Here is a 27,638-nt window from a genome sequence, read left to right as displayed (position 1 = left end):
TTCAGGTGAAGACCAGTGTGGAACCCAAGGACAGGGTGTCGAAGACCAGGACCAGGATTGAGACTTTGCCTCTAGCCACCCCTGGCCAGAAGATTTTTCCAATCCCTAGTAAGGAGGGATCAGTAGTTAAACAAAAATCAATCTACATTACACATCATATATTTAGTTCTCTAAAGGTCCAAGTTCATTGTTAAGTACACTGTATAGCGTTCATCCTACTGTTGCTTTCCTCCCCAGCCCCTTAACCAGATTCCAAGTTCAAGAACCCCATCAGGTGCTGGGACATGGAAATGGCTGAACCCCCTGGCCCTGAGGTTAGGATCTTGGGGCCGAGTAACTGAGCCGCCAGGCCCCAGGTCACATAAACCCTGGTTAAGCTGGTTCCATCCTCTCTTTGGGGATGGTTAGGGGCCCATGTCTCACACAGTGGCCCTTGACCAAGGATCTTCCCTGCCCCGGAGTAAGCCTTCTGGTGAAACAAAGCCTGCTGGAGGAGAGCTGGTCTACCATTTCAGCAGGTGGTATACTGATTCTGTTGATAAGTGATATGGGATTTTCCGTACAGGTCGGTCTTAGAAACAGCAGGCCACAGAGTCACATGGGCACCCACAAACCTCTCCTGTAACCTGCCCGGGTGTCTACAACTCCCAAATCCTTCCTACTGGGCTTTGAGTTCCACTTGTTAGTTTGTCCTCTGATGAAAAATAGCTTGTGAGCATTTTTGATGTAAGGCCTTGTGCTTTTTCCTTTTCAAGTTTAATAATTTCAATTTCTTCCAGCACAGGATGCATCTACAGATCATCTAATCGTCTCTGAGCCCTCTCCAGGTTCTCCATATGCCTCCAAGTTTAAGCTCAGGGTCAGGCACTGTCCCTCAGTAAAGAGGTGGAGGAAGCTGAGAACCACCTCGGGTCTGTACCCCTGCTCCACCTGGCATACCCTGGGGCTCGCTTGTGCTTGCACTCATAAAGCTAGGGCTGCACATCAGACCCAGGGCCCAGGGTCAGAATTTCTTGCTGGTGATTAACCTAAGATGCTGGCAGAGGCTCTGATGGTCTAGTGTGAGCTGTACCAAGAGAGGAAAGGTGGCTGCGGTGTTTAACCAAGTGCCAGAGTCTCATCCTGAGTCAGGTTACTGGAGGGTTTCTGGCAGGCACAGACCTGATCAGGCGCCTTATTGAGCGCCTGAGTATAATGAATCTCATAAGAGAACAGTTTCTCTTTCTTAGATACACTGTGTGCGCTCTGAGCACAACGATTAGCTTGCATTTTGGGTGGTTAACTCACAGTACCTTCATTGCCGATACTTTCCTGCAGCTTGCTATTAGATTTTTATGTGACCCATGATGTTCTGATGGCACTTTTTGATTTCAGAACCTGAGCTTAGCATGCAAGCAGGATGACGGCGTGCCAGGGGTGGCCGGGCATTACCTGAGGCTCCACGTCCAGTATCGCGATGAGACCTTGCTCGTGGATCTTGCGGATGGTCTCCAGTTTTGTCCCGTACATCGCATCCTCGTGGCTGCCGTACTCCAGGTACTCGTTATTAGAGATGTCTTGCATCATTTGGTCATGAGATACAAAGTAATAATTCTTTCCATTTTCTTCATCTTTCTTTGGAGGTCTGGTTGTATCTGCAAAGTCACAGGTCGAAAGAGGTTTAAGAGGCTGAGCATACGAGCTGATGCTCCCAATGGACCTGTGCTATGCTGTGCTTAGTTGCTCAGTCACATCTGACTCTTTGTGACCCCACAGACTGGAGCCTGTCAGGCTCCTCTGTCCATGGGGATTCTCTAGGCAAGAATACTGGAATGGATATCCTATGCTCCCTCCAGGGGGTCTTCCCAACCCAGGGATTGAACCCAGGTCTCCTGCATTGCAGGCGGATTCTTTACCATCTGAGCCACGAGAGGAGCCCCCAGTGGACCTACCCAAACTCAATCTCTCTTAAAAGCCATGGATCCTGTAGCATATGTCATGCTCTGTTCCCACCTCCAGTAGCTTTGTAGAAATCAGTTCTAGAAGTCCTATTTGTTCATGTGACATCAGAACACAGTAGCTGGTTAGTTGTTTGGTTTGGTGAACCTTTCTGTGTGTAGATGAGATCTATTTCATCCCTTCAAGGGTAATGACAGGGGAAAGACACTAAATGACCCAGGATTAACTTAACTTACTGTATGCTTTAATGCAGTTAGGTCTTCAGAGAAGGAAAAAGGAGAATTAAACAATGGAAATCCCCAAATGGTTATTTAAGTAAATGAAAATTAAGAAAAGTTTAAAAAATTCAGTTCCTCAGTCTTCCTAGCCACATTTCAGGGGTTTAGTACCCACATGTGGCTAGTGGCTACCGTACTGGACAGCACAGATATAGAATGCTCTCATGAAAGAACATTCTATTGAATAGTGCTGGTTTACAGCATCATATACAAGGAGACTATTAGAATAGAGCAAAAGGGATACCATTGGAAACATAATGACCTTAGCCAGACATGGCCATAATAGTTAGGAAAGACCTAAACCAGGAATTGGCAAACTATGACTTGTGGGCCAAACATGGCCTGCTGTCTGTTCTTGTGAATAAAGTTTTATTGGAACACAGCCATGCTCATTTGTTTACATATTGTCTATGGCTGCTTTCAAGCCACAATGGCGGAGTTGAGTAGTTGTGTCAGAGACCATATGGCCTTCAAAACCTCAAATATTTGCTGTCTAGTCCTTTACAGAAAAGGTTTGCTGACCCCTGACCTGAGTGAGTGTTTACTAAAGTATCTGCCCATAAGTCCTACTTCTGTGGGATACTAACAGGACCAGCATTCTCCAAAATACACTTTAGGAAATGTTTTTCTAGATAAGCCAGAAACAACAGTTTTAGTTTTCGTTCTCCTTTTGCTTCTTTGCTTTTTTGAGCAGGGACAAATTTATGCAACTCTTTGTTGTACATGAGTCCAAACCCAGGGGGAGTTCCCCAACTCCTGCTCCAAATAGACTGTACAACTCCCAAGTGCTCATGGACATCGAAATGTGGATGTTTAAAGAAGAACCCTTTCTCCAGGCACACAAAAAACTGAAGAAACAGCATACTATGTCGACTCTGTATTATGTGCTATATACATACCCATGGTCAAATATTATGGCAAGTAGACATGATTAGGGTCAGCAATAGCACACTTTAAAACCAAGCTAGTTCACTGGCCATTTAATAACATAGAATTTCAACTGCTTACATGATCAAGAAGAAAGGTTAGCTAAGCTTGCTATGCTCATGGTCTAGACATAAGGAGAATTAAAATAATATTTGGAAGTATTTTACTAGAAAACTCAAGTGGTACTGATTGAAAGAATATTTGGTGAATTTATTTTTTTTTAGTAAATCAGGCAGGGTTCTGGGATGACAGTGGTCTGATGAAGCCTCACAACTCTCTGGGGTGTAGAGAAAAGTCAGTGGTGTTGACATGGCATTGGAAGGCGCTGCAGGATGGAGTCAATCATCACACATTCTCCTTTAGCTCTTCCCACTCTGAACAAAGCTCTAACTGTGAGAAAACTTTTGGGATTCAAACTTTAAACTTTGGAATAGTAATAATAATAATCATAAAATGAGAGTAGTAAGGTGGCTATTATCTATCCAGTATCTGCTAAGTACTTCACATGACCTCAAATCCTCTTCATCTTCCTGGAATTACTTCATTTTGTAATTGAGGAAGCAAAGAGGATATGAGATTAAGGATAAGATAGAGAAAATCAGGTAAATAAAAATATTATAGATTTAAAATTCTTTACAATAAGCAGTGGATAGCCCATTGGGTTTTAAAAGTGATAAAAATCAACAACTTAGGTACTGATTAAGGAAAATACTGTTATATCAAAGAAAACTATACTATCATTAAAACCTGTTTTTCTGAGGAATAATTCATCTGGGTAACATTTATGACATACTGTTGGAACAATTAGTTTACGAACAGATTGGACGAGCCCAATTTTGTTAAACTATAACAGTGATAACACACACATACACATGCATGTATTTGCACTAAGAGAAGCCTGGAAGGATATTCAATAAAATATTGATGGCACTATTATTTGGGAGCTGGTGGCTCAGTGGTAAAGAACCTGACTGTCAATGCAGGAGACTTTGGGTTCAATCCCTGGGTCAGGAAGATCCCCTGAGGAGGAAATGGCAACCCACTCCAATATTCTTGCCTGGAAATCCCATGGACAGAGGAGCCTGGCAGGCTACACCATGGGTTCACAAAGAACTGGACATGACTGAGTGACTAAACAACAACTATTAGGGGTGGGGTGGGGTTGGGATTCACTGTTAACTCATTTTCTTCTTTGTTCTTTTCTGGATTTTCCAAATTTCCTATAATGAACAGTTCTTACTTATGTCATCAGAAAAAATATGTAAATTATAAGGTTAGAAAAATTCTAGGAAAAATATACTTAATTGCTTACGTGGAATAGGGTATGCAAACCGGTCTGGGTGCTTTGTGATGAGGGTGTTCTTTATGTGTCTTCTCCCAACACCATGTGCACCTATGTCATTTTTTAAAAAGTTAAAATTGATAATTGTTAATAATAATTGTAAAATGTTTTGAAGATGAAAATAAGAAAGCCACTTATACAGTCAAACTTACCTAATAGGACTAGTGTTTTCCTTTTGAATGCTGGCAGTTTTACTACTTCTTCATATGTAACAAGATCTAATTGATCAAACACTAAAATGCAAAGGTTTAGAAGGAATATAAATTTACAGAAGGAATAGCTCATGTATATAAATTATAATTTTACTGGCAAAACCAAAATTATAGTAAATTCATGTCTTAAGAAATATGAATCCAACTTATGATATATAGCTCACATGTAATTTAAGTCATATAACCTTTCGGGAGAAGATTTTACTTTTAAGCCCATGAAAATGCACTTTAGAACCAGAGGCATCCAAATACATGTTGAGCACATGCATATAAGTCCAATTGTAAAAGATACTGCATATTTTTTCATGCAGTATCCAACAAATCATATGAGTTCATTCAAAACCACATGCTGTTCATATTTTTGCAATTTTAAGAAATCAGCAATACTAAAAAGAAAAAGTCTCCAGACAGTGACTAACATGAATATAGCGTGAATGCAACTAGAGTTAACCAAGAAAGAGGCCAGCTAGATTATTTCTAGGGATGGATGAGAGATGCATGGACAGCTGGTCTTTAACTTGATGGTTCTTTCTTTCAGCAGAGTTGCTGAAGGTAGCATGCTAGATTCTGTCAAAGTCAAGTTCTGTAAGTATGATTTCACAAACTTTGGAAATGAGCATCTCACAGGTTTTATTGTAACCCAGCTAGCTATCCATTCAATGGAAAGCCTTGGGTGTGTAAGTAGGGGAACATGGTTCCCTGGACTCCTAACTTTGTCAGCCTGTGTGTGGTAAGTTGGGATGGATAGAACCGGAAGAAGCATGAAGCAGTCTGAACTTGAAAACCTTTGCAAAAGGGAGTTCTCTAATCATTACAGACTGAGAAGAAAAGCTTTAAAAATAGCTTTTTGAAACCTGATTCTTAATAAAACTATTACAAAAACTTTCCCAAGAGGATGACCGTTCCTGTTGAAGTTTAAGGTAGTCCGATTCTCACACACATTTGAAAATTCTCACAAGAAGGTTAAAATCATGTATCTGTGTTTCTGTAATATTTTTTTTCTATGTGGTATTACCCAAATGTTGTCAGGCACACACTGAAATTTCTATTCTTTTTTTAAAAAGAATATTGAATAAGGTCTGGATTTTAGAGGGATTGAAATAAATTCCATGAAACTGATTCCATGGTGTAATAGAGGAATCTACAATGCTTCAGTCGATCATTAAGAGAAGCGTCTACTCCCTGAAACAATATGGCCAAATGCTTTTGAATATCAGCTCAGTCCTTAACATTTGTGATCTTCCCAGTAGCAAAGAACCTTAAAATGCAAAATAGGATACTCTGGAATGCAACAGATCAGAAACAAACAAACAGAAGTATCATTCCCAAAATATTAAAAAAGAGAAATAAAATATGTTAAAAATAAGGGTTAGTGCATGTTAATGGGTATTTGTGCATTTGTTTTCCTTTGATAACTTGATTGCATAAAGGCTGACTAAAAGACTTTAAAGCATATTTCTCTAGCAACAGCTAAAAACCACAAAATGCTTTCTGTGTTTAGAATGGCAGATTCACAAAATCGAAATGAACAGGAGGTTCTCTGCAGGGCAGAGCTAGCTAGTCATGCTGCAGTGGTAATGGTGATGAAGAGTTGTAAAAATAAAAGCAGGAGAGCAGACGGCATTGCTCTTTATACGTATTGCCCTCTGAGTGCTATGTCCATCAAGAAAAGTATGCTTATGAAAGAGGTCCATCAACAAGCTGATATATTTTAGTATCTAGAAATAATCAAGCATCTCACAAAAGAGCAAGATGTTGACACAGATTTTTCTGAATGGTATATACATCTCTTTCCCTCTATAGAGCCCTAACTCCAATCTTACTGAATTAAGTCATCTTTTTTCAACCACATAAGAATGAGTTAGATATTGACAATCAATATGACAAACAAATGAACAGATGTTACACATCAATATCTTAACCATAAATGAGTAGCATGAAGAGGTTACTCTGGTCTAAATGAAATCACATGGCCACAGGATGGAGAAACAATAAAAGAGGATATTTTCAGATATGACATACAAGGAATATAAGGAGAACACTTCGAGACTGAACTTTTAAAGGTTTTAAGTTGTTTGCTGATTAAAAGAAAGGGACTTAATGAGAGGAAATTGTCAAAAACAAAGAGGCACAGTCACTCAACAGGTTACTTACATGCACAGAGGCCATTGGGAGTAAGACAGCATGAAAAATGTACAGGGGTCATTGAAATATGGCTTTTAATATATTAGTAAAATAAAAGTATAATATGCACAAAAGAAACTTTACCATGCAATATTCTAAACACAAGGCAAATAAATCACATTAAGAAACAAACTCATTTTAATAAAAAAATCCAACAATACCCTTATAATAAGTCAGTGGGTTTTATATACTAGCAAATGCATACAAGTTTTGTCTGGGAATCATTACAAGAAACCTTCTTCAGGGAGTGTGTGTGTGGAAGTCTTTTGCTTTTCATTTTGTCTTTTCTAATCACATGTGCTTATTACTTTCACTATTTAAAAAACAGTCAACAGGGCCACTTTCAGTTGTCTTTAGAGTTCTCGGTATTAAAGAAAACAAAAGTAATAGTTTTTTAAATTCAACAGTACTAATTTGTGGTATAAGCATAATTTAAGCACACCTATGAATGGTATTGTAGAAATCCTCTATAGATTTGTTCATATTTGTGTATATAAATGGGGTTTCTCAGGATATTTAAATACCACTGCTCAGGACTTTAACATTAAGAAAAATGAATTAATGAAGACTTTAAGAAAAAAGTTTGTACTAATAACTTGACCTAAAACTGATTTTGGAAGTCCTAGGGCTGCTGAGGAATCTCAATGCCTCAAAGAGTATAGTTCTTCTAGAAGCATGACAATGCTTTTTGTGTCAAATTTGTGACAAAAAATTTTTTTATGTGTTACAGAAAATGTCTTTGCTGTAAACTCAAACATAATCAAATCTATTCCCAAGGCTTCAGAAATACAGTCTGGCACATCGTCCTGACTCCTCTGTAAGCTATTCAACATTCAAGACACCTGTAAGTATTTAGGTAACTACTCTCCAGTAGAATCTTTTTCCATAAAAAAACTTAAACATTTATTCCTTGCCTCAGTAGGAAAAGCCACATAGTATCTTCAAATACCAAACCACCACTTAGGTGAGAAATTTCACACAAGTAACACGGGCCGAGTGCACACACAAATGCCTGCAGTGGCCAGGTAACTAATTTGTTTGAGTGAATGGGCCACGTGCAAGGATGGAGCCATGGAGACAATGGATCCTAGAGAATGAGTGTTCATCCAAGAGGGACCTCAACAACCTAGAGTTGCTAAGGGAGGAAATGGGTCCCATGTTACCAAACTCCGTTCCTTCAAGGAAAGGTAGAAACCCAGATTTTATGTTAAATATTTGATTTTCAGTTGATTATTTTAAACACTATGTGTGTATGGAAAAAACAACATTTGTTTATGGGTCACATTCAGCTGACAGACTCCCACTATATAAAGTGAGAAGTAGGCAACAGTTTGAATAGAATTATGCTTTAACTAAACATGTGGAATTTCCAGGTAACAGAAATGGAAATAATTAATTCTAGTATTTTATCATTTCCATGAGTTCTAGGTCTTAATAAAGTTCTCATCTTTCATTTTTACTACAAATATAAACAACTTCAGAATTTAATGATGAGGTTTGGATCCTGCTATCAACAGTTGCAGAATTCTCAGACAGGAAAAAAAAACATATGGTCCTTATTTTTTTAAAATTATTTTTCAATGTATAAAAATCAGTTGCATTTCTTTTTAAAATTGAAGTATAGCTGACTAACAATGTTTTAGTTTCAGGTGTATAGCAAAGTGATTCAGTTTATATATTCTTTTTCAGATTCTTTCCCCTTATAGGTTATTACAAAATATTGAGTTCCCTGTGCTATACAGTAGTAGGTCCTTGTCAGTTACCTATTTTATATGTAGTAGTGTGTATATGTTAATCCCAATGGCCCTTATTTTACTTTACTGAGGACTATGGGAAGATCCCCTACTGTATTTTACAATCAACTCTTGAATAAATCAGAAAACCTCTTTCAGAAATATAGTTTGATTTGTGGCCTATGAACCCATTTATCTAGTTCTTGGTATTTAAAAATATGATATTTCAAAGTACTCAAAGCATTTACTTTCCTATTGGAGGTCAGTAGTATGTGTTTCTCTCTTTTAGAGCAATTCTTTATGTCAATAATGCCACGTATTAGGGTAAACTTTCATCATAGCTAAAAGCAGAACAGCTGATAAAATACTTGACTTTCCTTCCTGACAGTTTCATCTCTTATAAAGTCAAGGTAATAAGCAAATGGTTCTTCTGGTCTTTATGATTAACAAAAGCTAAGAGTTGGTTTGTGATGGGGAAGAAAGCTGGACAGAGGTGGCAGATAGGACTTGATGAGGAAGACCACTGCTTAGGAAGATGCTACAGGTAACAAGAAGTGGTGGTGGTCTTTGCTACTCCTCTTAATTTTAAGTTTACAAGATCTTGGATACATCCATGGTTTTGGATAGGAGTGTTGTGTTAAAAGACGACAGAGAAAAAGCAATCCTATTCCATCTCTATGAGGCTCCTGCCTTCTCCATCAGGGGTGATAAAGCCTTCAATATAATGGGCAATGTTTACCAGAGCTAAACCCTTAGATAAGGGACACCGACTGAGTACTTGGCTTCATTAAATGATACCCATTTGTCAGGGCCAGTGATGAAATAACCTGAGATCCACTGAACTTTAGAATTGGCAAAGAGATCCTTGAGTGACTAAAACCCAGTCTCCTCATTTTGAGGCCCACAGGAGTCAAATGATTTACACCAAGTACCACCTATGATGAATCAGAGAGAATGGGAACAATGGAAGATCAGTGGAGCCCTGGTGGTCAAAGAATGGAAAAAAGTGGACTGACCACCAGATGGGATGCTGGTTCTCTGGTAAAATTCTTAAGTGAACTATTCAGTGGATTCTTTGTCAGAATTTAGAGATTCTAGTTTTTCAACTGACTTCTTATTTTTCCTCAGAGTTGAATTAAAGAGTACTGGCAAACTGGATACTCATCTCTACATGCCCTCTATCAGTACAGTATAAAAAGCTAAGGATGGATTAACAGCCTCATTGGCCATTTCTTTGCTTTTCTAGGTTTAATTTTAATGCCATCTATATAAAAATTACAAGGTGATACATATATATGTAATGTCAACAGACCTTTTGAACCTGTTTGAAGCTGATGGAAATCAAGGTGATTATGGAGACTTGGCAATAACCACTGACATTTTGTGTTAAACAACATTCTGCTGATACTACAGTGAATTTCTTCAAATAGTATTACTTAAGCATTTACAATTAGTTTTAACTACTTATATTTAACTAATCTACTTTAAATATTTCTTCCCTTTATAAAGCAAAAAATGCCATTATTAGACTAGTGTTCTATAGTGGTGCTTAATCAGAGATGATCCATTTTATTGGAATAAAAATATCATGATGGGAAAGATTCCTTATTTAACTGAACCATTTAAAATTAAGCCATGTGGTCACTCACATTCATTCCACATTATACAGTACTTCAAAGTGTTTACTTTTACTCTCAGATCAAGAAATGAATCATTCAGAGTTTCAAAATAATTTTTCCTGATAAATGGTAATAAAACATTCTACAGAGGGAATAGCATTTCATATTTGTCAGGAATATTATACCATCAAATTGGGTATGCATGATTGCATTCACTTGATTTTTTTTCTTTTGTCATATATTTGATGTTAAAGTTATTTCTGAAACCTTGGGAACTAGCCTAATGCCCATGTTGGGGCTTGCAATTCCTCAGAAAAAGTTCCTTATAAAAGGAGTCATATTACGAAGGTATTAAAAGTAAGTAAATCCCACTCTATATCATCATGAAGTTTCTTTAACTTAAGTTACATCCTGTGAGTCTTCTGGGAATTTTACTGCAATGACAGAGCATGGTTTTTTGTATTAATTTCAGTTCTTAGCAAATGAGTGACTATTTTGACTTAAGTTGAATGCAAGCTTCAAAACAGACAAACATACCGTGAAGGGCAGGCCAAGATAACGTCCTTGGTCTTTTAGGAGCTAGGAAGTACCGTGAAGGAAGAAGACTAGTGACAGGAACTAGTGTCATTTGTGCTCTTTCAAATCAATCACAGCTCTGTTAAGAGTGCACATCTGCCCTGAGGAATGTGTCACAGGGCTATATCCTAGGGCCAGAGAGGAGCCAGGAGTGAGGGTATTTGCTCAAAACCAATCTCAGCAAGAGGTAAGAATCCTGGTGACTTGGCAAGCCCTCAGTCTCTCATTTCTCAGGGCAGGACTTAATGTACTGGGTTCTCTGAGTTCCAGAGTTCTGTTTCCAAATAGCATTTGCTTCCTATAAAGTAGAGCTCTGTAAAATATTTGGCAAATATAAGCAACATAATAATTGAAGGGAGGGGTTTCTTAAAAGTTTTGTAAGCTGATGAAAGATCTCATGTGGTGACATTTTTGGATAGAGAACTCTGAAGACGGAATTGAGGTGTGACATCTTTGGTCTTTGAGATGTTTAACCCGTCTTAGTAAGTCGTACTTTTCCCTACCTGCATTGTGCTTTGCCAAATATTTATCTTTGTACTGCTTCTTTTTCTTGCCAAACCAAGTGCAGCTGGCCTGCTGCTCCTGTTTGGTCTTCTCCATGGCAATGCAAGCGACTCGCCTAGCACACAAAGAAAGGGAAAAAAAAAAAAACCCACAAATGTATAGTTTTATGCTGATAAGAGAGAAAAACCAGTCATTTGAAGAATGAATTGCGTGAACAAACTCCTCAGAAATGCTTCAAATTATTCAGGTAAAGGTTTGTTCCTTGAAAAGTTCCTAGACATGTTTAAAAAAAATGCAGGTTTCTAACAAAATAACATTCTAACTTGAACATATACATGTAACTGATGACACAGATGAGAAGTAAACATAATAGTCATGAAATACAGTGCAATGAGTGTGGGATTTTGAGTTGAGACAAGTCTGATTTGAATCCTGGCTCTCTCAATTATTAGCTTTTATCAATTTAGTGTTAGGTGCTTTTCTGGAAAATTTACATACATTAATTCATTTAATCTTTCTAGCAACATGTGAAATTGTGTCTGTTTTATAGATGAGGGGATCAAAGGACTGAGGGGTTAATTAATTTGTCCCGTGTGTGTGCATGTGCTCAGTCGTGTCCAACTCTTTGCAACCCCGTGGGCTGTGGCCCACCAGGCTCCTCTGTCCATGGGGATTCTCCAGGCAAGGATACTGGAGTGGGTTGCCATGCCCTCCTCCAGGGGGATCATCCCAACCCAGGGATCGAACCCAGGTCTCCTGCATTGCAGGCAGATTCTTTACCATCTGAGTCACCAGGGAAGCCCATGAATGCTGGAGTGGGTAGCCTATCCCTTCTCCAGGGGATCTTCCTGACCCAGGAATCGAACCAGGCTTCCTGCATGGCAGGTGGATTCGTTACCAGCTGAGCTATCTGGGAAACCCAGATATATTTTCATCTAACAGCATGTGAAATTGCGTCTGTTTTACAGATGAGGGGACCAAAGGACTGAGAGGTTAATTAATTTGTCCTGTGTGTGTGCATGTGCTCTGTCGCTCAGCTGTGTCCAACTCTTTGCAACCCCATGGGCTGTAGCCTACCAGGCTCCTCTGTCCGTGGGATTCTCCAGGCAAGAATACTGGACTGGGTTGCCATTTTCCTACTCTAGGGGATCTTCCTGACCCGAGGGATTGAACCCGAATCTCATGTGTCTCCTGCATTGTCAGGCAGATTCTTTACCACTGCACCACCTGGGAAGCCCCTAATTTGTCCCAATCAAACAGCTAATAAGTGGGAGAATGAGGACAGTTTGGCATCAGAGCCCATGCTCTTAGGTGGTATATTGTTTTGGCAAGTTCCTTAATCTAGAATCCTAGAAATGTTTAAAAAATGCAGGTTTCTAACAAAATAACATTGTATCACTTGGACATATACATATAACTGATGACACAGAAGAGGAGTAAACATATAGTCATGAAATACAGTGCAATGAGCGTGAGATTTTGAGTTGAGACAAGTCTGATTTGAATCCTTGCTCTCTCAATTGTTAGCTTTTATCAATTTAGTGTTAGGTGTTTTTCTAGGAAATTTACATATATTAATGCAGCTAATCTTTCTATCTCTTGGATGACTGTTGCAAACAATTTCAACAAAAAATGTAAATAATATCGTTATTACAGTAACAGGCATAGTAGTTGCCTAATAAACGGTACTACTATTACAACATGGAGATTCTAGGTAGGGGGAGAAAAACTATGATTGAATTCAGTTAGGATTACATTCATAAAAATCATAATTTTGTTCTACATGATTATAGTATTCAACATTGGTAACATATGCATAAATGTTAATAAGTTGCTCTCTTAGGTTCAGTCTAAGCAAGTACTTGCCTTTCAGGATATTGCCACAGAAGGTTTTGCTTACTTAATGACTTTGCTTGTGGGCCAACATGGGGGTCCCTGAGTGAACCACATATAAGGAGAATTCAAAATCACTATCAGAATGCCATACAATGCTATTGAAATGATGACTTGTTTTCTAATGAAGTTGTACTGACTTATTATTCTCCCACTAGCAGTGTAGAGTTCCTTTGTTCCACTTCCATGTCAATACTTGGTATTATCAGTCTGTAATTTTAGCCATCATGGTGGATAAGCAGTGAAATAACAGTTTTAAGTTTGTATTTCACTGATCATTAATGAGATCAAGCACCTTTTCATATGCTTATTGGCTATTGGAGTTCTTCTTTTGTAAAGTGCCTATTCAAAGACTACTTTCTTATCCAGTTGTCTTTTCCTCATTGATTTGTAGGAAGTCTTTATATGGCCTGAATATTACACTTTTGTTAGTTATATATGTTGCAGGTATCTTCTTCCACTCTGTGGCTTGCCTTTCTAACCTTTTTATAGTATTTGATAAAGATAACATTAGTTTTTAGTCAAATCTAGCAATATTTTCATTTATGGGAAATATTTTTGATATCTTTTTAAGGAAATCCTTCCTTGTCCCTAAAGATATTCTCCAGTATTACCTTCTCAAGAGTTTATAGTTTTGTCTTTCATGTTTTGGTTTTTAATACACCAGAACTGTTTTTTGTATATAGTATGAAGTTAGGGGTCAATTTCTCTCATTTCCCGCCCCCCCACCCCAATGGATACCAATCATCCCAGCATAATTTATGGAAAAGTCTATTCATTCCTCACTAGTGACTATATATGAGGGTGTTTAGGGGGTCTCTTCAGTTGGCCTATTTGAGCATTTCTAAGCCCATACCTTATTATCTTAACTACCAAAGCTTTATAGTAAGTCTTGGTATCATTGAGGCAAGTCCTCTCTATTCTTCTAGAAGAGCATCTTGACTATTCCCAATTCTGTGCATTTCCATGAAAACTTTAAAATTAGCTTGTCAATTTCAAAATGGTTGGGAATGAATTGAATCTATTAATCAATTTGGGAGGAATAGATATCTTTGCAATATTAAGTCTTCTAGTCCCTAAATACAGTATGTCTATACATTTATTTAGGTCTTCTTTAATGTCTCAATAAGTTTTATAATTTATCCTCTAAATGTCTTGAACAACTTTATTAGATTTGTTCCTAGGTTGTTGACTTAAAAAGATTTTATAAATGGTTTTAAAAAATTTATAATATTGAAAAATTCAAACATATACAATAATACCATGTAACGAACCCCAAATACCTACAACTCAGCTTCAACATTTATTAACTCATGGGTTATTTTGTGTTATTTATAACCTACCCACCCTAAGATTAGGCTTCCCAGGTGGTGCAGTGATAAATAATCCGCCTGCTAACACAGGAGACACAGGTTTGATCCCTGGCTTGGGAAGATCCCCTGGAGAAGGAAATGACAACCCACTCCAGGATTCTTGCCTGGAAAATCTCATGGACAGAGGAGCTTGGCGGGCTACAGTCCATGGGGTCACAAAGAGTTGGACATGACTCAGCGATTGAGAATGCACCCTAAGATTATTTTGAAAAAAAAAAAAAAAAAGCCAACTTTGTATTATTTCCTCCTTAAATATTCTTAAATTCCCTTTAAACCTATAGGTTTCCCCTTCTTCCCCCTCCCCCTTTTCTTCTTGCAATTTATTTGTTGCAGAAACTGGTTGTCTGTCCTACAGTTTCTGATTTCACCCCTGTGGTGTCTTTAATAAGTCCCTCTGTCTTTTGTATTTCTTGCAAACAACTAATTAGATCTAGAGGTCTAATCAAACTTGAGCTTTATTTTTTTTTTTTGCAAGAGTACTTTATAGTATTAGGGTGTTATATAGGGTATTTTAAAAAATTACTTTCTATTTTTTTACTGGTAAATAGAAATATAATTCATTTTGTATACTTATTTTTATATCAGCCATCTTGCTAAACTCTCATATTAATTGTAATTGTTTATATATATATTAATAGATTCCTTTGAATTTCTACACAGAATCCTATCACCTGTAATTTTTTTTTCCTTTCCAATTATGTTTGCTATAGGTTTATTGTAGATGCTCTCAATCAGGTTAAGGAAGTTCCCTTCAACTTCACAGTCTGTGAGAGTTTTAATTATGAATGGATTTTGGATTTTAACAAATATTTTTCCTGCATCTAATGATAATGACTTTGTGGATTTTTCTTCTTTAGTCTGTTAATATAGTGGATCGGTTTTTAAATGTTGAGCCAGCTGTGCATTCCCAGCACAAACTCTACTAGGTCAAGATGTATTATTCTTTTTGTAGATTCAGTTTGCTGAATTTCAGATTCTTTTGCTAGATTCAGTTTGTTAATATTTTGCTGAGGGTTTTTACATCTGTGTTCATAAGGGATAATAAATACCCATATTCAAAATTTATTGAATTTTTGTATCAGGGTAACGCTGGGGTCATGAAATGAGTCAGGAAGCATTCTCTTCTACTTTCTTCAAGAGTCTTTCCTCCATGTCTCTTTCTTTCTCTTGCTCATTGAGGGCTTTATTTGTATTTATTTTTGGTTAGGAGAAAGACATTTATTGGGAAATACTGTGAACTGTCTCTCAGCAACAGTACCAACGTCAATCTCCATATATTACCTAAGTGGCATACAGAGGAGGCTGATGAAACCTTTGGGAGTTCTTCCAGTACAAGCCAATATGTGTTGTTAGTCATAACTACAGCTTCTGTGAGGCATACGCTCTTTGGAAACCTAAACAGAACTGAGGCATTTTTGACAGGTTAAGAGACCAAAATAAAAAAAATCCTGACCTTGTGAAGCTTATGTTATAGTGTACAGAGTATCTTACAAGAAATGATTTTAAGCTTAAAAAAACTTCCCAGTAAAAATTTGTGGTGTGGTCATATGTGGTGTAACGAGAGAGGAATGAAACTGATTTTTACCAGGCACTCAGGAAATGAATGTTATTTCTTTTAGCTCTGTAAGTGCAAGGAAACTGTTAGAATTTAGGTCAACATGGAGGAAATTTCAAACACATGTTTAACATTTATTGCTGACTTGGATGAGGATCTAGTAGGCAAGGGAAGGGATGACAGATTCAGGGACTCAAATCATATCCAAGGATTAGACTGATGGGCCTTGTCAAGCAAGATGAAATTTACCAAGGATAAAGAAGGTAAGGTATTTGGGTTCAAACAAATTGATTTCTCATCTGGAGAATGTGAAAAATTTAATTTGGTAGCAACACATCTAAACAAAGCTTCCGGGTTTGGCTGATAGTATTGTTTCAAATCTTTCTCATTAGCATTACATGTCTACCATATGACATTCTAGAGACCAATTCACTTTTCCAACAAGGAATTCTTTTTCCCCTCAGCTGGGAATATCTTCTTGTACCGCCAAAGTCCTACTCAACATCTCAAGGAATATACTGTCCAGTGGGCCTCTTCCTCATTATCCTAGTTAGAATTCCTTTCTCCCTCTATAGTCTTTGCAACTTTACTGAGTTCAGTTTTTCTGCAGTAAACTGAACATAATATATAAAGTATAAAATTTCAGTTTTGAAATATTATACATCCCATGAAACCATCATCATAATCAAAACAACAAATATTTTCATCATCCCAGGACTTTTCTTATGCCCTTCTGTAATCCCTCCTTCCCTCCTACAGATCCCCAGGAACTAAAGGTTAGTTTTGATTTTCTAGAGTTTTATATAAGGGAATTATAGTACGTTCTCTGTTTTGCCTAGTGCTTTTGAGTTTCACTCATATTGTTGTGTGTTACCAATAGTTCCTTTCTTTTAACTGCATCCTATTGTATGGATATGCCATAATTTGTTTATCCATTGACCTGTTGATGAAAACACTAAAAATGTTTACAAATTTAAAAAAATTAAAAAAAATTTTTTAATTAAAAAATTTTAGAAATTAAAAAAAATTGTAATAGGTGTGTGGCCACTGAGTTTTTGTTAGTGTATTTTTTTTGTCCTTGGAAATTCCTTTAGGTTCTATTTCAAATCTGTTATGCCATTCATCCCTCCCCCCATACTCTGAAGATATTTTTTAAGCATTGTTGTTCAGTCACTCATTTATGTCTGACTCTTTGTGACCCCATGGACTGCAGCATGCCAGGCTTCCCTGTCCTTCACTATCTCCTGGAGTTGGCTCAAACTCATGTCCATTGAGTCAGTGATGCCATCCAACCATCTCATCCTCTGTTGTCCCCTTCTCCTCCTGCCTTAAATTCTTCCTAGCACCAGGGTCTTTTCCAATGAGTTGGCTCTTTACATCAGATGGCGAAAGTATCTGAGCTTCAGCATCAGTCCTTCCAATGAATATTCAGGGTTGATTTCCTTTAGGATTGACTGGTTTGCTCTCCTTGCTGTCCAAGGGACTCTCAAGAGTATTCTCTAGCACCACAGTTCGAAGGCATCAATTCTTCTGTGCTCAGCCTTTTTTATTGTCCAGCTCTCACATCCATGCATGACTACTGAAAAAACCATAGCTTTGTCTATATGGACCTTTGTAGGCAAAGTAATGTCTCTGCTTTTTAATATGCTGTCTAGGTTTGTCATTGCTTTTCTTCCAAGGAGCAAGTGTCTTAATTTTCAAGGCTGCAGTCACCATCCACAGTGATTTTGGACCCCAAGAAAATAAACTCTCTCACTGTTTCCATTGTTTCCCCATTATTTGCTATGAAGTGATGGGATTGGATGCCATGATCTTCATTTTTTGATGCTGAGTTTTAAGCTAGCTTTTTCACTTTCCTCTTTCACCTTCATCAAGAGGCTCTTTAGTTCCTCTTTGCTTTCTGTCATAAGGGTGGTGTCATCTGCATATCTGAAGTTATGGATATTTCTCCTGGCAATCTTGATTCCAGCTTGTGTTTCATCCAGCCTGGCATTTCACATGATGTACTCTGCATGTAAGTTAAATAGCCAGGGTGACAATATACCACCTTGACGTACTCCTTTCCCGATTTGGAACCAGTCTGTTGTTCCATGTCCAGTTCTAACTGTTGCTTCTTGACCTACATACAGGTCTCTTAGGAGGGATAGGTAAGGTGGTCTGGTATTCCCATTTTCCAGCTTGTTGTGATCTACACAGTCAAAGGCTTTAGCATAGTCAGTAAAGCAGAAGTCGATGTTTTTCTGGAATTCTCTTGCTTTTTCTATGATCCAATGGATGTTGGCAATTTGATCCCTGGTTCCTCTGCCTTTTCTAAATCCAGCTTTAATATCTGGAAGTTTTCGGTTCACATACTGTTGAAGCATAGCTTGAACGATTTTGAGCATTACCTTGCTAGCGTGTGAAATGAGTCCAATTGTGTGGTAGTTTGAGCATTCTTTGGGACTGGAATGAAAATGGACCTTTTCCAGTCCTGTGGCCACTGCTGAATTTTCCAAATTTGCTGGCATATTGAGTGTGACACTTTAAAAGCATCATCTTTTAGGATTTGAAATAACTCAGCTGGAATTCCATCACCTCCACTAGCTTTGTAGTATTCCAGGATGTCTGGCTCTAGGTGAGTGATCACACCATCGTGGTTTTCTGGGTCATGAAGATCTATAGTTCTTCTGTGTATTCTTGCTACCTCTTCTTAATATCTTCTGCTTCTGTTAGGTCCTTACCATTTCTGTCCTTTATTGAGCCCATCTTTGCATGAAATGTTCCCTTGGTATCTATAATTTTCTTGAGGAGATCTCTAGTCTTTCCCATTCTATTGTTTTCCTCTATTTGTTTGCATTGATCACTGAGGAAGGCTTTCTTATCTCTCCTTGCTATTTGGAACTCTGCATTCAAATGGGTATATCTTTCCTTTTCTTCTAGCCTTTTGCTTCTCTTCTTGTCTCAACTATTTGTAAGGCCTCCTCAGACAACCTTTTTGCATTTCTTTTTCTTGGGGATGGTTTTGATCACCGCCTGCTGTACAATGTTACGAACCTCTGTCCATAGTTCTTCAGGCATTCTGTCTATTAGATCTAATCCCTTGAATCTATTTGTCACTTACACTGTATAATTGTAAGGGATTTGATTTAGGTCATACCTGAATAGCCTAGTGGTTTTCCCTATGTTCTTCCATTTAAGTCTGAATTTTGCAGTAAGGAGTTCATGATCTAAGCCACAGTCAGCTCCCGGTCTTGTTTTTGCTGACTGTACAGAGCTTCTCCATCTTTGGCTGCAAAGAATATAATCAATCAATCTGATTTCTGTATTGACCATCTGGTGATGTCCATGTGTAGAGTCATCTCTTGTGTCGTAGGAAGAGGGTGTTTGCTATGACCAGTGCATTCTTTGGGCAAAACTCTGTTAGCCTTTGCCCTGCTTCATTTTGCACTCCATGGCCAAACTTGCCTGGTACTCCAGGTATCTCTTGACTTCCTACTTTTGTATTCCATTCCCCTATGATGAAAAGGACATCTTTTTTTTCTGGTGTGAGTTCCAGAAGGTCTTGTAGGTCTTCATAGAAGCATATTACTGAAAAACCTTGGTCTCCTAATTCCAATTTATGATGCAGGTTTGAGTCTGTTCCTGGTGTCTGTTATTGCTCACTGGTTTCTATGTGCACCTGCGTATTTTGACTTGCTGGTCACTGCCCTGGAGAAAGTCCATGCTGTGGGTGGTTAGGAGGAGCCCTAGGATAAAAGTGCTCTCCTTCAGAGACTTTCATTTGTCTATAACAGATATATGGAAGTATCAATAAATAAGAAACCTCACATCAAGTGCATAGCTGGACTTTCCCTGGCTGTTCCAGGCTATATATACCTGGGTGCAAATTCATTTGGGGTAGACCAGTGGCCACAATGTTTTCAGGGGAACTTTGTTTTCCTATTGCTCTGCTCACTGACAAGGCATCCTTCTCTACAGTCCCCTGGTGTGGAAGGGAAGTAAAGGAATTGCTTATCAGTTTGCTCTTAATCTAGGGCTATAGCTTTTTGCAGTCCTGACAGTGTGGGATGGGTCTCTTAACTGATTCTCCTACTTCTACAGGCCTTACTGGGTCTTAACCTTGGTCCTCTGGCAGAGAAGTTCTTAGTAATAGAAATGCCCTCATGGCAAAGTGGACCAATTTGGAACTCTCATTTTTATCGCTCTGATTAATGGCTTTCATATAAAAATTGGTCACTGAGTTCCCCAATACCTTTTCAGGTACTCAGTGCATTTAAGGTAATTTTCAAGAACATATTTTCTGCAGCACTTTTCATTTTTTTCTACCAGGAGGATTGGTCCAGACAATCTAGTCTACCATTATAGGAAATAGGAAGCAAATCTGCTTTTCCACTATCACTTCTTTCTTTTTTTTTTTTTTCCACTGTCATTTCTCAGGCTTCCCCCAGAGGACTTAAGAGTTATAGGTATTGGTGAGACATAATTTATACAAATGATCTGACCAGGTAGAAGAGGTCTAGAATCTACATAAATATTTTCAAGAGACATTCATATATGGCAACATTCAAGAACACATTTTGTAAAATGTAAGTATCAGTGCTAACATAATAACGTCACTAGCAAAAGGACTTAGACATCAGTGTCCTCTCACTAATACTTAAACTGTTTTTTGAAGATTGGACCCAGAGACGGCATCAGAGGGAAGGCTTCTACTTCCTTCATGTGGGCCTATGTTTCCTAGTATAAAATGATGGCATCTGAAGTTCTTAGCTCCAATGTGCTAAATTTCAAAGTATTTTTGGGAACCCTGGAATAGCTGAAAGAAGTGATCAAGCAAAAGAGATTAACTAAAAAAAAGAGATTAACTGAAAAATCCCTTTAATTGGTAAAAAAACTGGGTGAAAAAAACTGAGTCTATGAACTTGATGCCTTTAATCTCTTTTAGTTAGGTTCAAATAAGTATTTTGGACATGAAGAGGTCTCTCTTTTGAAGATATCTCTTTGGCACTAGATTTCTGATATATATTGCCGAAGTATAGACAAAGGTAAAACTATCAGCATTTTCCAAAAAACAGCAAATTATAACATTAATAACAGAAATAGATTTTACCAAACTATACAGTAATCCCTGACTCCTCTCAGTTAAAAACACGTCTGAAAACTGCCTGATTTTAACCTGCTTTCAAAGCTTAAACTTTCTAACAGACACACATTTTTAAAGACCTGGCAGGGTAAAGAACGAAGCTTCTGTCTCCCTTCTAATAGTGAAACACTGTAAATACCTGGAGCGACAGTGAATCCTGGCATCTGAGTTTTTCACTGGTGGTGGAGTGGAATGGGGTTGGTGAGAGCATGTGGAGGGGCAAAGAGAGGGTACATTTAAAAAATGCAATTCTAAAAGGCTGGAAACAGCATACAGGCGTACAGGGCTCTGCTAAGAGATCACGATGTGACTATGACCTGACTCAGCCTCTCTGTAGACCTTCCTCTCCTGTGTAAAACAAAGACCTGACTCTATAAATAGGAGCTCATTTGGGGCTGACAACTGAGAATTCTCGGCAGACTCATTTGAATTGTGTTTGCTAACAGAGCAAAGAATATATTAAACAGGTTTTACCCTATAAAACAGCAAAATATAAAGGTGAAAAATGGCTCGCCAGGCTTCGTTTATATGAGAAACCAAAAGAACACAACACAGACATACCATTCCTGAAGTTCTGGAGAAGGAATGAGACCTGCCGTTCCATTTTTGGAGTTTTCCAGTTTACCCTGCCACCAATTGTGATCGTCCTTACTAATAATCTGGATAATGTCACCAACTCTGAATCGAATGCCAGCTTCTTTGCAGGGGATGAGGTCATCCTTAGCTGGATCATATTCAAATTGTGCTCTTACATAGATCTATAAAACAGGAGTTTGTAAGAAAAAATGCCATGGTGATACGAAAGAAAACAGTCAGCTCTAACTGAATAACCACAGACTAACACTACAATACGAACAGGACATTAGATGGTGAACACAAATATGATGCATGGAAATACAACACAAAAAACTGCTACCACTAGAACAATGTACTATTTTTGATGTGTACAGTTACAAATCTCTGCTCTTTTTATTTGGATAGAACACTTAAGATACTAGTTCAGTAAAGACTTAATTTCTGCTTTTACTATAACAGGCTTAAAATTATAGTGAAATACGCTTACCGTTTGAAAATCTGCATATATGTAGTTGATATTATGGGTAAGTTGTCATGATCACGTGGCAGGCTTTAGGCCATAACCACAAGCATTCAGGGAAGGTTTTAACCCTAAAGCAGCATGATACGAAACTAGCAAGAACTCAGTGTTGGGAACGTGCTATAAAATGCCTCCATGACAACTGGCAGTGTGTCTACACACTGCTGATAAACTTAACTGTAATTCAAACATTTTAAACAAGCATTTAAAGGTAGTTTTATTTTTCAAATAGCATTTCTACTTTATATTTGCATTTTACTCTTCTTAGAGAAGAAAAATGAATTTAAATCCTATGTTTGCCAATGTAACACTTAAAATCTGCACAGAGCTTCAGGAGGTGGATAGTTCAAGGCTCTGAGTTTTATTATATGTAAACGTAACTAGTAAATATAAAAGGAAACAGATTAGCATACAAGGGGTTATCACAGTTATGAATTACTGGATTTCTAAATAACGTAAAACAAGGTGCTAGAAATTCAGTATTGCATCATTTGAGTGATTTCTATCAGGTGCTAATTTATGCAAATCTTAACTCCCAATTTGATTACTTTTAACAGCACATTTCAAGAAAAATTCCATAAAATTTCTATCTTGAAATTACATTTGAATATTAATATTAAAGTCACTGTAAAACCAACCTGAAGGGTTTGGAACTATTGTGTTATTATTCTGTTTGTTTCTTTTCAGAAATCCAGCCTATAAAAGTTATAAGCCTCTGTATTTGCACCTAAAATTTATACTTGAAGTGCCAGCAAATAAAAGTTGCTTGTCTCAGGCAGCATTTAACTTTTCATGTCTGATTAGGACATAAAGCCAGGATTTTTCTGTTGTTTTTTTCCCATTGTATACAGCTTTTAGAAATACACATGCAGATACAAATTAAGAAAAAACCTTCAAACTTCAGATAATTATTGCTTAAAAATGTTCATTGGCATGTACATTTTAGTTATTCTTAGAATTTGAAGAATTTTGCAGCCTTTAAAAATTTATTTCCACCCCAGAGGAAGCCCATAAGATCCCCAAAGGCTGAATTCTTAACCATCAACACAAAATGATCAGGTTGAAATTACAATAACCATCACAGCTACAAGGATGTTAGGGAAAAAAATCCTTATAGAGAATTAGTCATGTGTAATGTGTTAAAATGAAATGGTACAAGCTCTCAATGCTCAAATGTTATGGTCCAAAATGCAGACATTATGGGATGGAAAGGGTTAATAAAGGATTGGCTATTAGCAGCTCAGTTTAGAGAAGTTTCTATAGAGGATATCTATTCACCTGTCGTCCTTTTGGTTGGGTAGTTGATGGCAAGTCCTGTAGAATAAAGCCAACCCAGGAGAAAAATTTTCATTTACTTTTCAAAGAGTACAAGGTAATTTGTGTGTTCTGTTACATTATGGTTAAAAAATGAGCTAGATTTAAGTTGTAAAGAGATAATATACATTATTCCATTTCTCAGAAATGTTGAGTTATCAAAAAAAAAAAAAAAATCAAACCCAGGCCATTTAGCAGCAAGCTGAAGAAAGCAGGTAAATTTAAGCAGAGAGAAATGTGTTCTTAAGAAACAACTCAGCATCTTCAACACAAAAGCCACTGCAAGTGAAACAGCCTATTTAAAACCCCTCCCCCCCAAAACTCAAAAGAGCTGTTGCCCTTTTCGACTTAGTCACTGCAACCATTTAAGATTTTGAAAAATTCAATGGTTGTATGGATTTTTCACCATCTTAGAGTTGTTAAATGTTAACTATTATAAATGAATTCCTTTGGTAGCCTATTTTGAAGTTGCAAATAAAAGTCACAGGAAATTTTCTAACATTTCTCTTACTTATATCATTCCATCTGAGGTGATCTCAAATTATTTATAAATTATCTCAAATTATTTACAAATTTACCTCATAAAAATGATATATTTTAAAGGGCAAGTTAATAGGAAAAGAGTGATACTGCTGTATCATTAGAACTCTCATTTTTAACAGCAATATCAGCAACTTAAGAGATTTTGTTATTTCAAAATATTTCAAAAATTCACACACCTGCACCTATAAGTGCTCCCATTTGCTTACGTAAATTAAAAACAATTCTTTTTACTTTCCAAAATGGATAGTTCTGAAAAAAAGTAAAATTCCAAGTTCAAGTCAAAATATAAAGTACTTTGTGTTAAAGATGTGATAATAGCGTGGCTTAAGTGCAGTTTGAAGCCAGTTCCTTTTGCTTTTCATATCCAGGCAAGGCTTATAATTCACAGAAGTATGTGCACGTACCACAATAACAGAGGGCACACCAATTCGTAAACTTAGATAGCGGAAACTAAACATGTTGCTGATATCACTCAGAATAGACAACTACAAAGCCCGAGAATACCCAAATTCCTACTCTGCAAAATTCTTACATTTCTTTATTTTTCTCAAGTGAAAAAAAAGTTGAGAAATTTCAACAAATTTCCATTTACATCCTCTGCATAACTTTGAGCAAAGTCATAGACAGTAGCTGGGTGACACAGAAATATTTTGAGAATGACCAAAGCAGTCTGGAACTACATTTCTTCAAATTTAACTAATGAAAGGTATTTTCAATGAGAAGAACAAGATTTTCCAGGTGTAAACTGCATTGTAGCTGTAGTAGCCTTGTATATCGGCAGAAGACAATATTTCCACTGAACACATGTAACTAGAACACTCATGGCAGGTGGCACCAACAAAATTGTCACACTTTGCTGTGTGGAGCTAGAGTTCTTACCGAAACAGAATTGTTAGTGCTGCTATGACCATTAGCTGGGGACTGTCTGGAAGTGGAGGGGGAATCTCTCTGAAATAAGACACAAGGTTCATTAACACAGAACACCAGCACAGAAACAAGAGATATTCACATCAACAGTTACAACCACAGTCTGACAACCATTTCCTTTGAGGTTTTAGCTGTAAAGGTGCCATACTGACTTACTTGCATGATTTCAGAGAAGCATGAAAAAATGTTTGTGCAGTCTGAAGATTCACATGTTGTAAGTGATGACCGTGTCATTCATTAATCATTTCTTTACTGTCTCTAACATTCTATAACCTTTGCTTTTTTAAAATGAGAACCCGAAGGGTGACTTGATATTAAAATCCTATCAACTACTGTAAAGTGACAAAGATTACTATAACATTGTGCTAAAGATCCCAGTTGCATATCTTTTTAAGTTGAAAATTAGGTTTTAAAAGTATTTAATAATCTTTAGGTACCTCAGTATCAAAAATTACTGAATGACACAATTTGAAGTGAAGTGAAGTCGCTCAGTCATGCCTGACTCTTTGCGACCCCATGGACAGTAGCATGGACCAAGCTCCTCCATCCATGGGATTTTCTAGGCAAGAGTACTGGAGTGGGTTGCCATTTCCTTCTCCAGGGAATTTCTCGACTCAGGGATCGAACCCAGGTCTCCCGCATTGTAGACAGACGCTTTACCGTCTGAGCCACCAGGGAAGTGAAGTGAACCTCAAAAAAGACTTCTTATGTTGCAATCACCTTAGAATCTTTCTAGGCTAGATATTACTAATAAGGGTAAAAGATAGTTATAGACCAGAGAAGAAACCTTTATTATTTAAGAATATTTTAGCAGATTAATTAAAACAGTAATCTTGAGCCTCTACAAATATTACACTTCTGGCAAAGATTCCAGCAGCCACAGCCAACTACACTATATGACACATTCAAAATCCTTTCCAGGCTCCACTCCCTTGTCCAAATCAACTATAATGTTAAAACAAGGAGAGGATGAAAGTATTTAAAATTTTAGTTGAGTTATTGGAAATCTTTGAAATGTGCAGGTCTGCTCAAAAGACATTTGCTTTTTCTAGAAGACTTAAAGAAAACTTCTGGAACCTGTTGGCTTTTAAATAATGGGATCCCTTAGATGAGGATTCTCAGATGTTAGTGAGCAGAATGTCTAGGTGCCACCCCCAGAGACTTATGTCAGTAGGGCCAGGGCATGGGGTGGGGGTCCCCGCTTTTACCAATGCCAGGGTGATGCTGAGGTAGGTAGCCAGAGAGCCTTTCTTTAGGAAGTACTGTTGTAGCTGGGAAGAATTCAACTACAGGCTTGAACTCTGCCAGAGGACAGGAGAGTCAAAGAGACTGGTGGGGGAGGTACCTTTATTCCTACTATTCAGAGGTTGAGAAGGTAAGAGGGCGCTCTTTTTACTTAAGAGCATAGCATTTATATGTGTTCTACTGGTCCCACCTCAAAACCAGTTCAACCACTCAAAAACACAAGAGAAACTTATATTAATAACTAACACTATCTTCTGGCTAGTGAGCCAAAAAGACAAAAACCAATCGCATTTACTAAATTTCTTCCAAGATGTGAAATGGTATGAGGACCACTTATGATTTTTAGAATATCAGAATGCTTGACATAAAAGATGCATGTGACAGTTTTTCTTTTCCAGCAAGATTTGTGTACTAGGTAACAAATTTCAAAACCATGAATCATGGAACAGAAGCAGTTCTGTCTTTTGTTTTGAAATATAACTGAAGTTCCATAAAAAGCCACCAAGAGGAGCTCAAGACTTGATATAACAGAAACCCCACTTGTCATGGCTCACTAAAAATATACTTGACGAAACTACAAATTCTTATACATATCTTCAATAGGTTTAGGAAAAACAGGAAGCCTCTGATTTTTCTTGTGAAATTTACATCACTACTAGAGACAGGAAGAAATATTATAATTTCTCCCTCAACTTCTCCTAAGTACAAATTCAATTTTCTAGATGAGTTCCAATGAGTTGCCAGCCAGTCTTAAACATTCACTGGAGGAAATGTGTACTTCATACTGATGTTACACATACTTGGAAGGTGCACATGAAAGTGCGAGCTTCAGAAAAAAATATTCAAACTGAAGGTGCAATGACCAAAGGATGCCCTCACTTAGGTTGGTTCATATTTCCAAATATAAAAAGAATGATTTTTGAGTCTCACTTGCTAACCAATAGCAAACTGAATATAGGTTGGGAAAGCTACAGTTTCTCAAGGATAAGCCTACTGTAAGAAAGGAACGTGGGGTTTGTATTACTCTAGAACACTTACTTGTTTCCAAGTCAGATAGCATTCCAATTTAAACAATTTCACAGAACGTTGCAAAAACCTCTATTCTGCTAGTAACATCAGTTATCAATTCCTCATAGGCTTAAAATCCATCTAGAGACCTGTCAGAATTATTTGAATAATTCTATCTTAACAAGAAAGACCACTTTTCAGATTCTTGGAAAGAAGAACTATCTAATGTGATTTCTTAACAAGGGAAGT

At 37.5% G+C, this 27,638-nt stretch overlaps 1 protein-coding gene across 8 annotated transcripts in view; it reads right to left on the bottom strand.

The window, feature by feature from the left end:
- The window catches only part of CASK (calcium/calmodulin dependent serine protein kinase), a 365,729-nt gene that overhangs the window by 10,944 nt on the left and 327,147 nt on the right, over window positions 1–27,638 (bottom strand). For 2 of the 8 annotated variants that reach the window (XM_043458309.1, XM_043458310.1), the window contains exons 18-24: window positions 25,089–25,157; window positions 23,631–23,666; window positions 21,818–22,014; window positions 11,313–11,428; window positions 4,638–4,718; window positions 4,456–4,536; window positions 1,432–1,634 (exon numbers count right to left, since the gene is read on the bottom strand). In XM_043458309.1, coding sequence (XP_043314244.1) covers window positions 1,432–1,634; window positions 4,456–4,536; window positions 4,638–4,718; window positions 11,313–11,428; window positions 21,818–22,014; window positions 23,631–23,666; window positions 25,089–25,157 — 783 coding nt within the window. The remainder of the gene's footprint in view (window positions 1–1,431; window positions 1,635–4,455; window positions 4,537–4,637; window positions 4,719–11,312; window positions 11,429–21,817; window positions 22,015–23,630; window positions 23,667–25,088; window positions 25,158–27,638) is intronic. The other 6 variants (XM_043458311.1, XM_043458312.1, XM_043458313.1 and 3 more) reach the window with 3 other exon arrangements.

The sequence above is a fragment of the Cervus canadensis genome, chromosome X, assembly GCF_019320065.1.
Source record: "Cervus canadensis isolate Bull #8, Minnesota chromosome X, ASM1932006v1, whole genome shotgun sequence".
NCBI classification, from domain to species: Eukaryota; Metazoa; Chordata; class Mammalia; order Artiodactyla; family Cervidae; genus Cervus; species Cervus canadensis.
The sequence above is the reverse complement of the archived record's forward strand: the minus strand, read 5'-3'. Positions and strand labels throughout refer to the sequence as shown.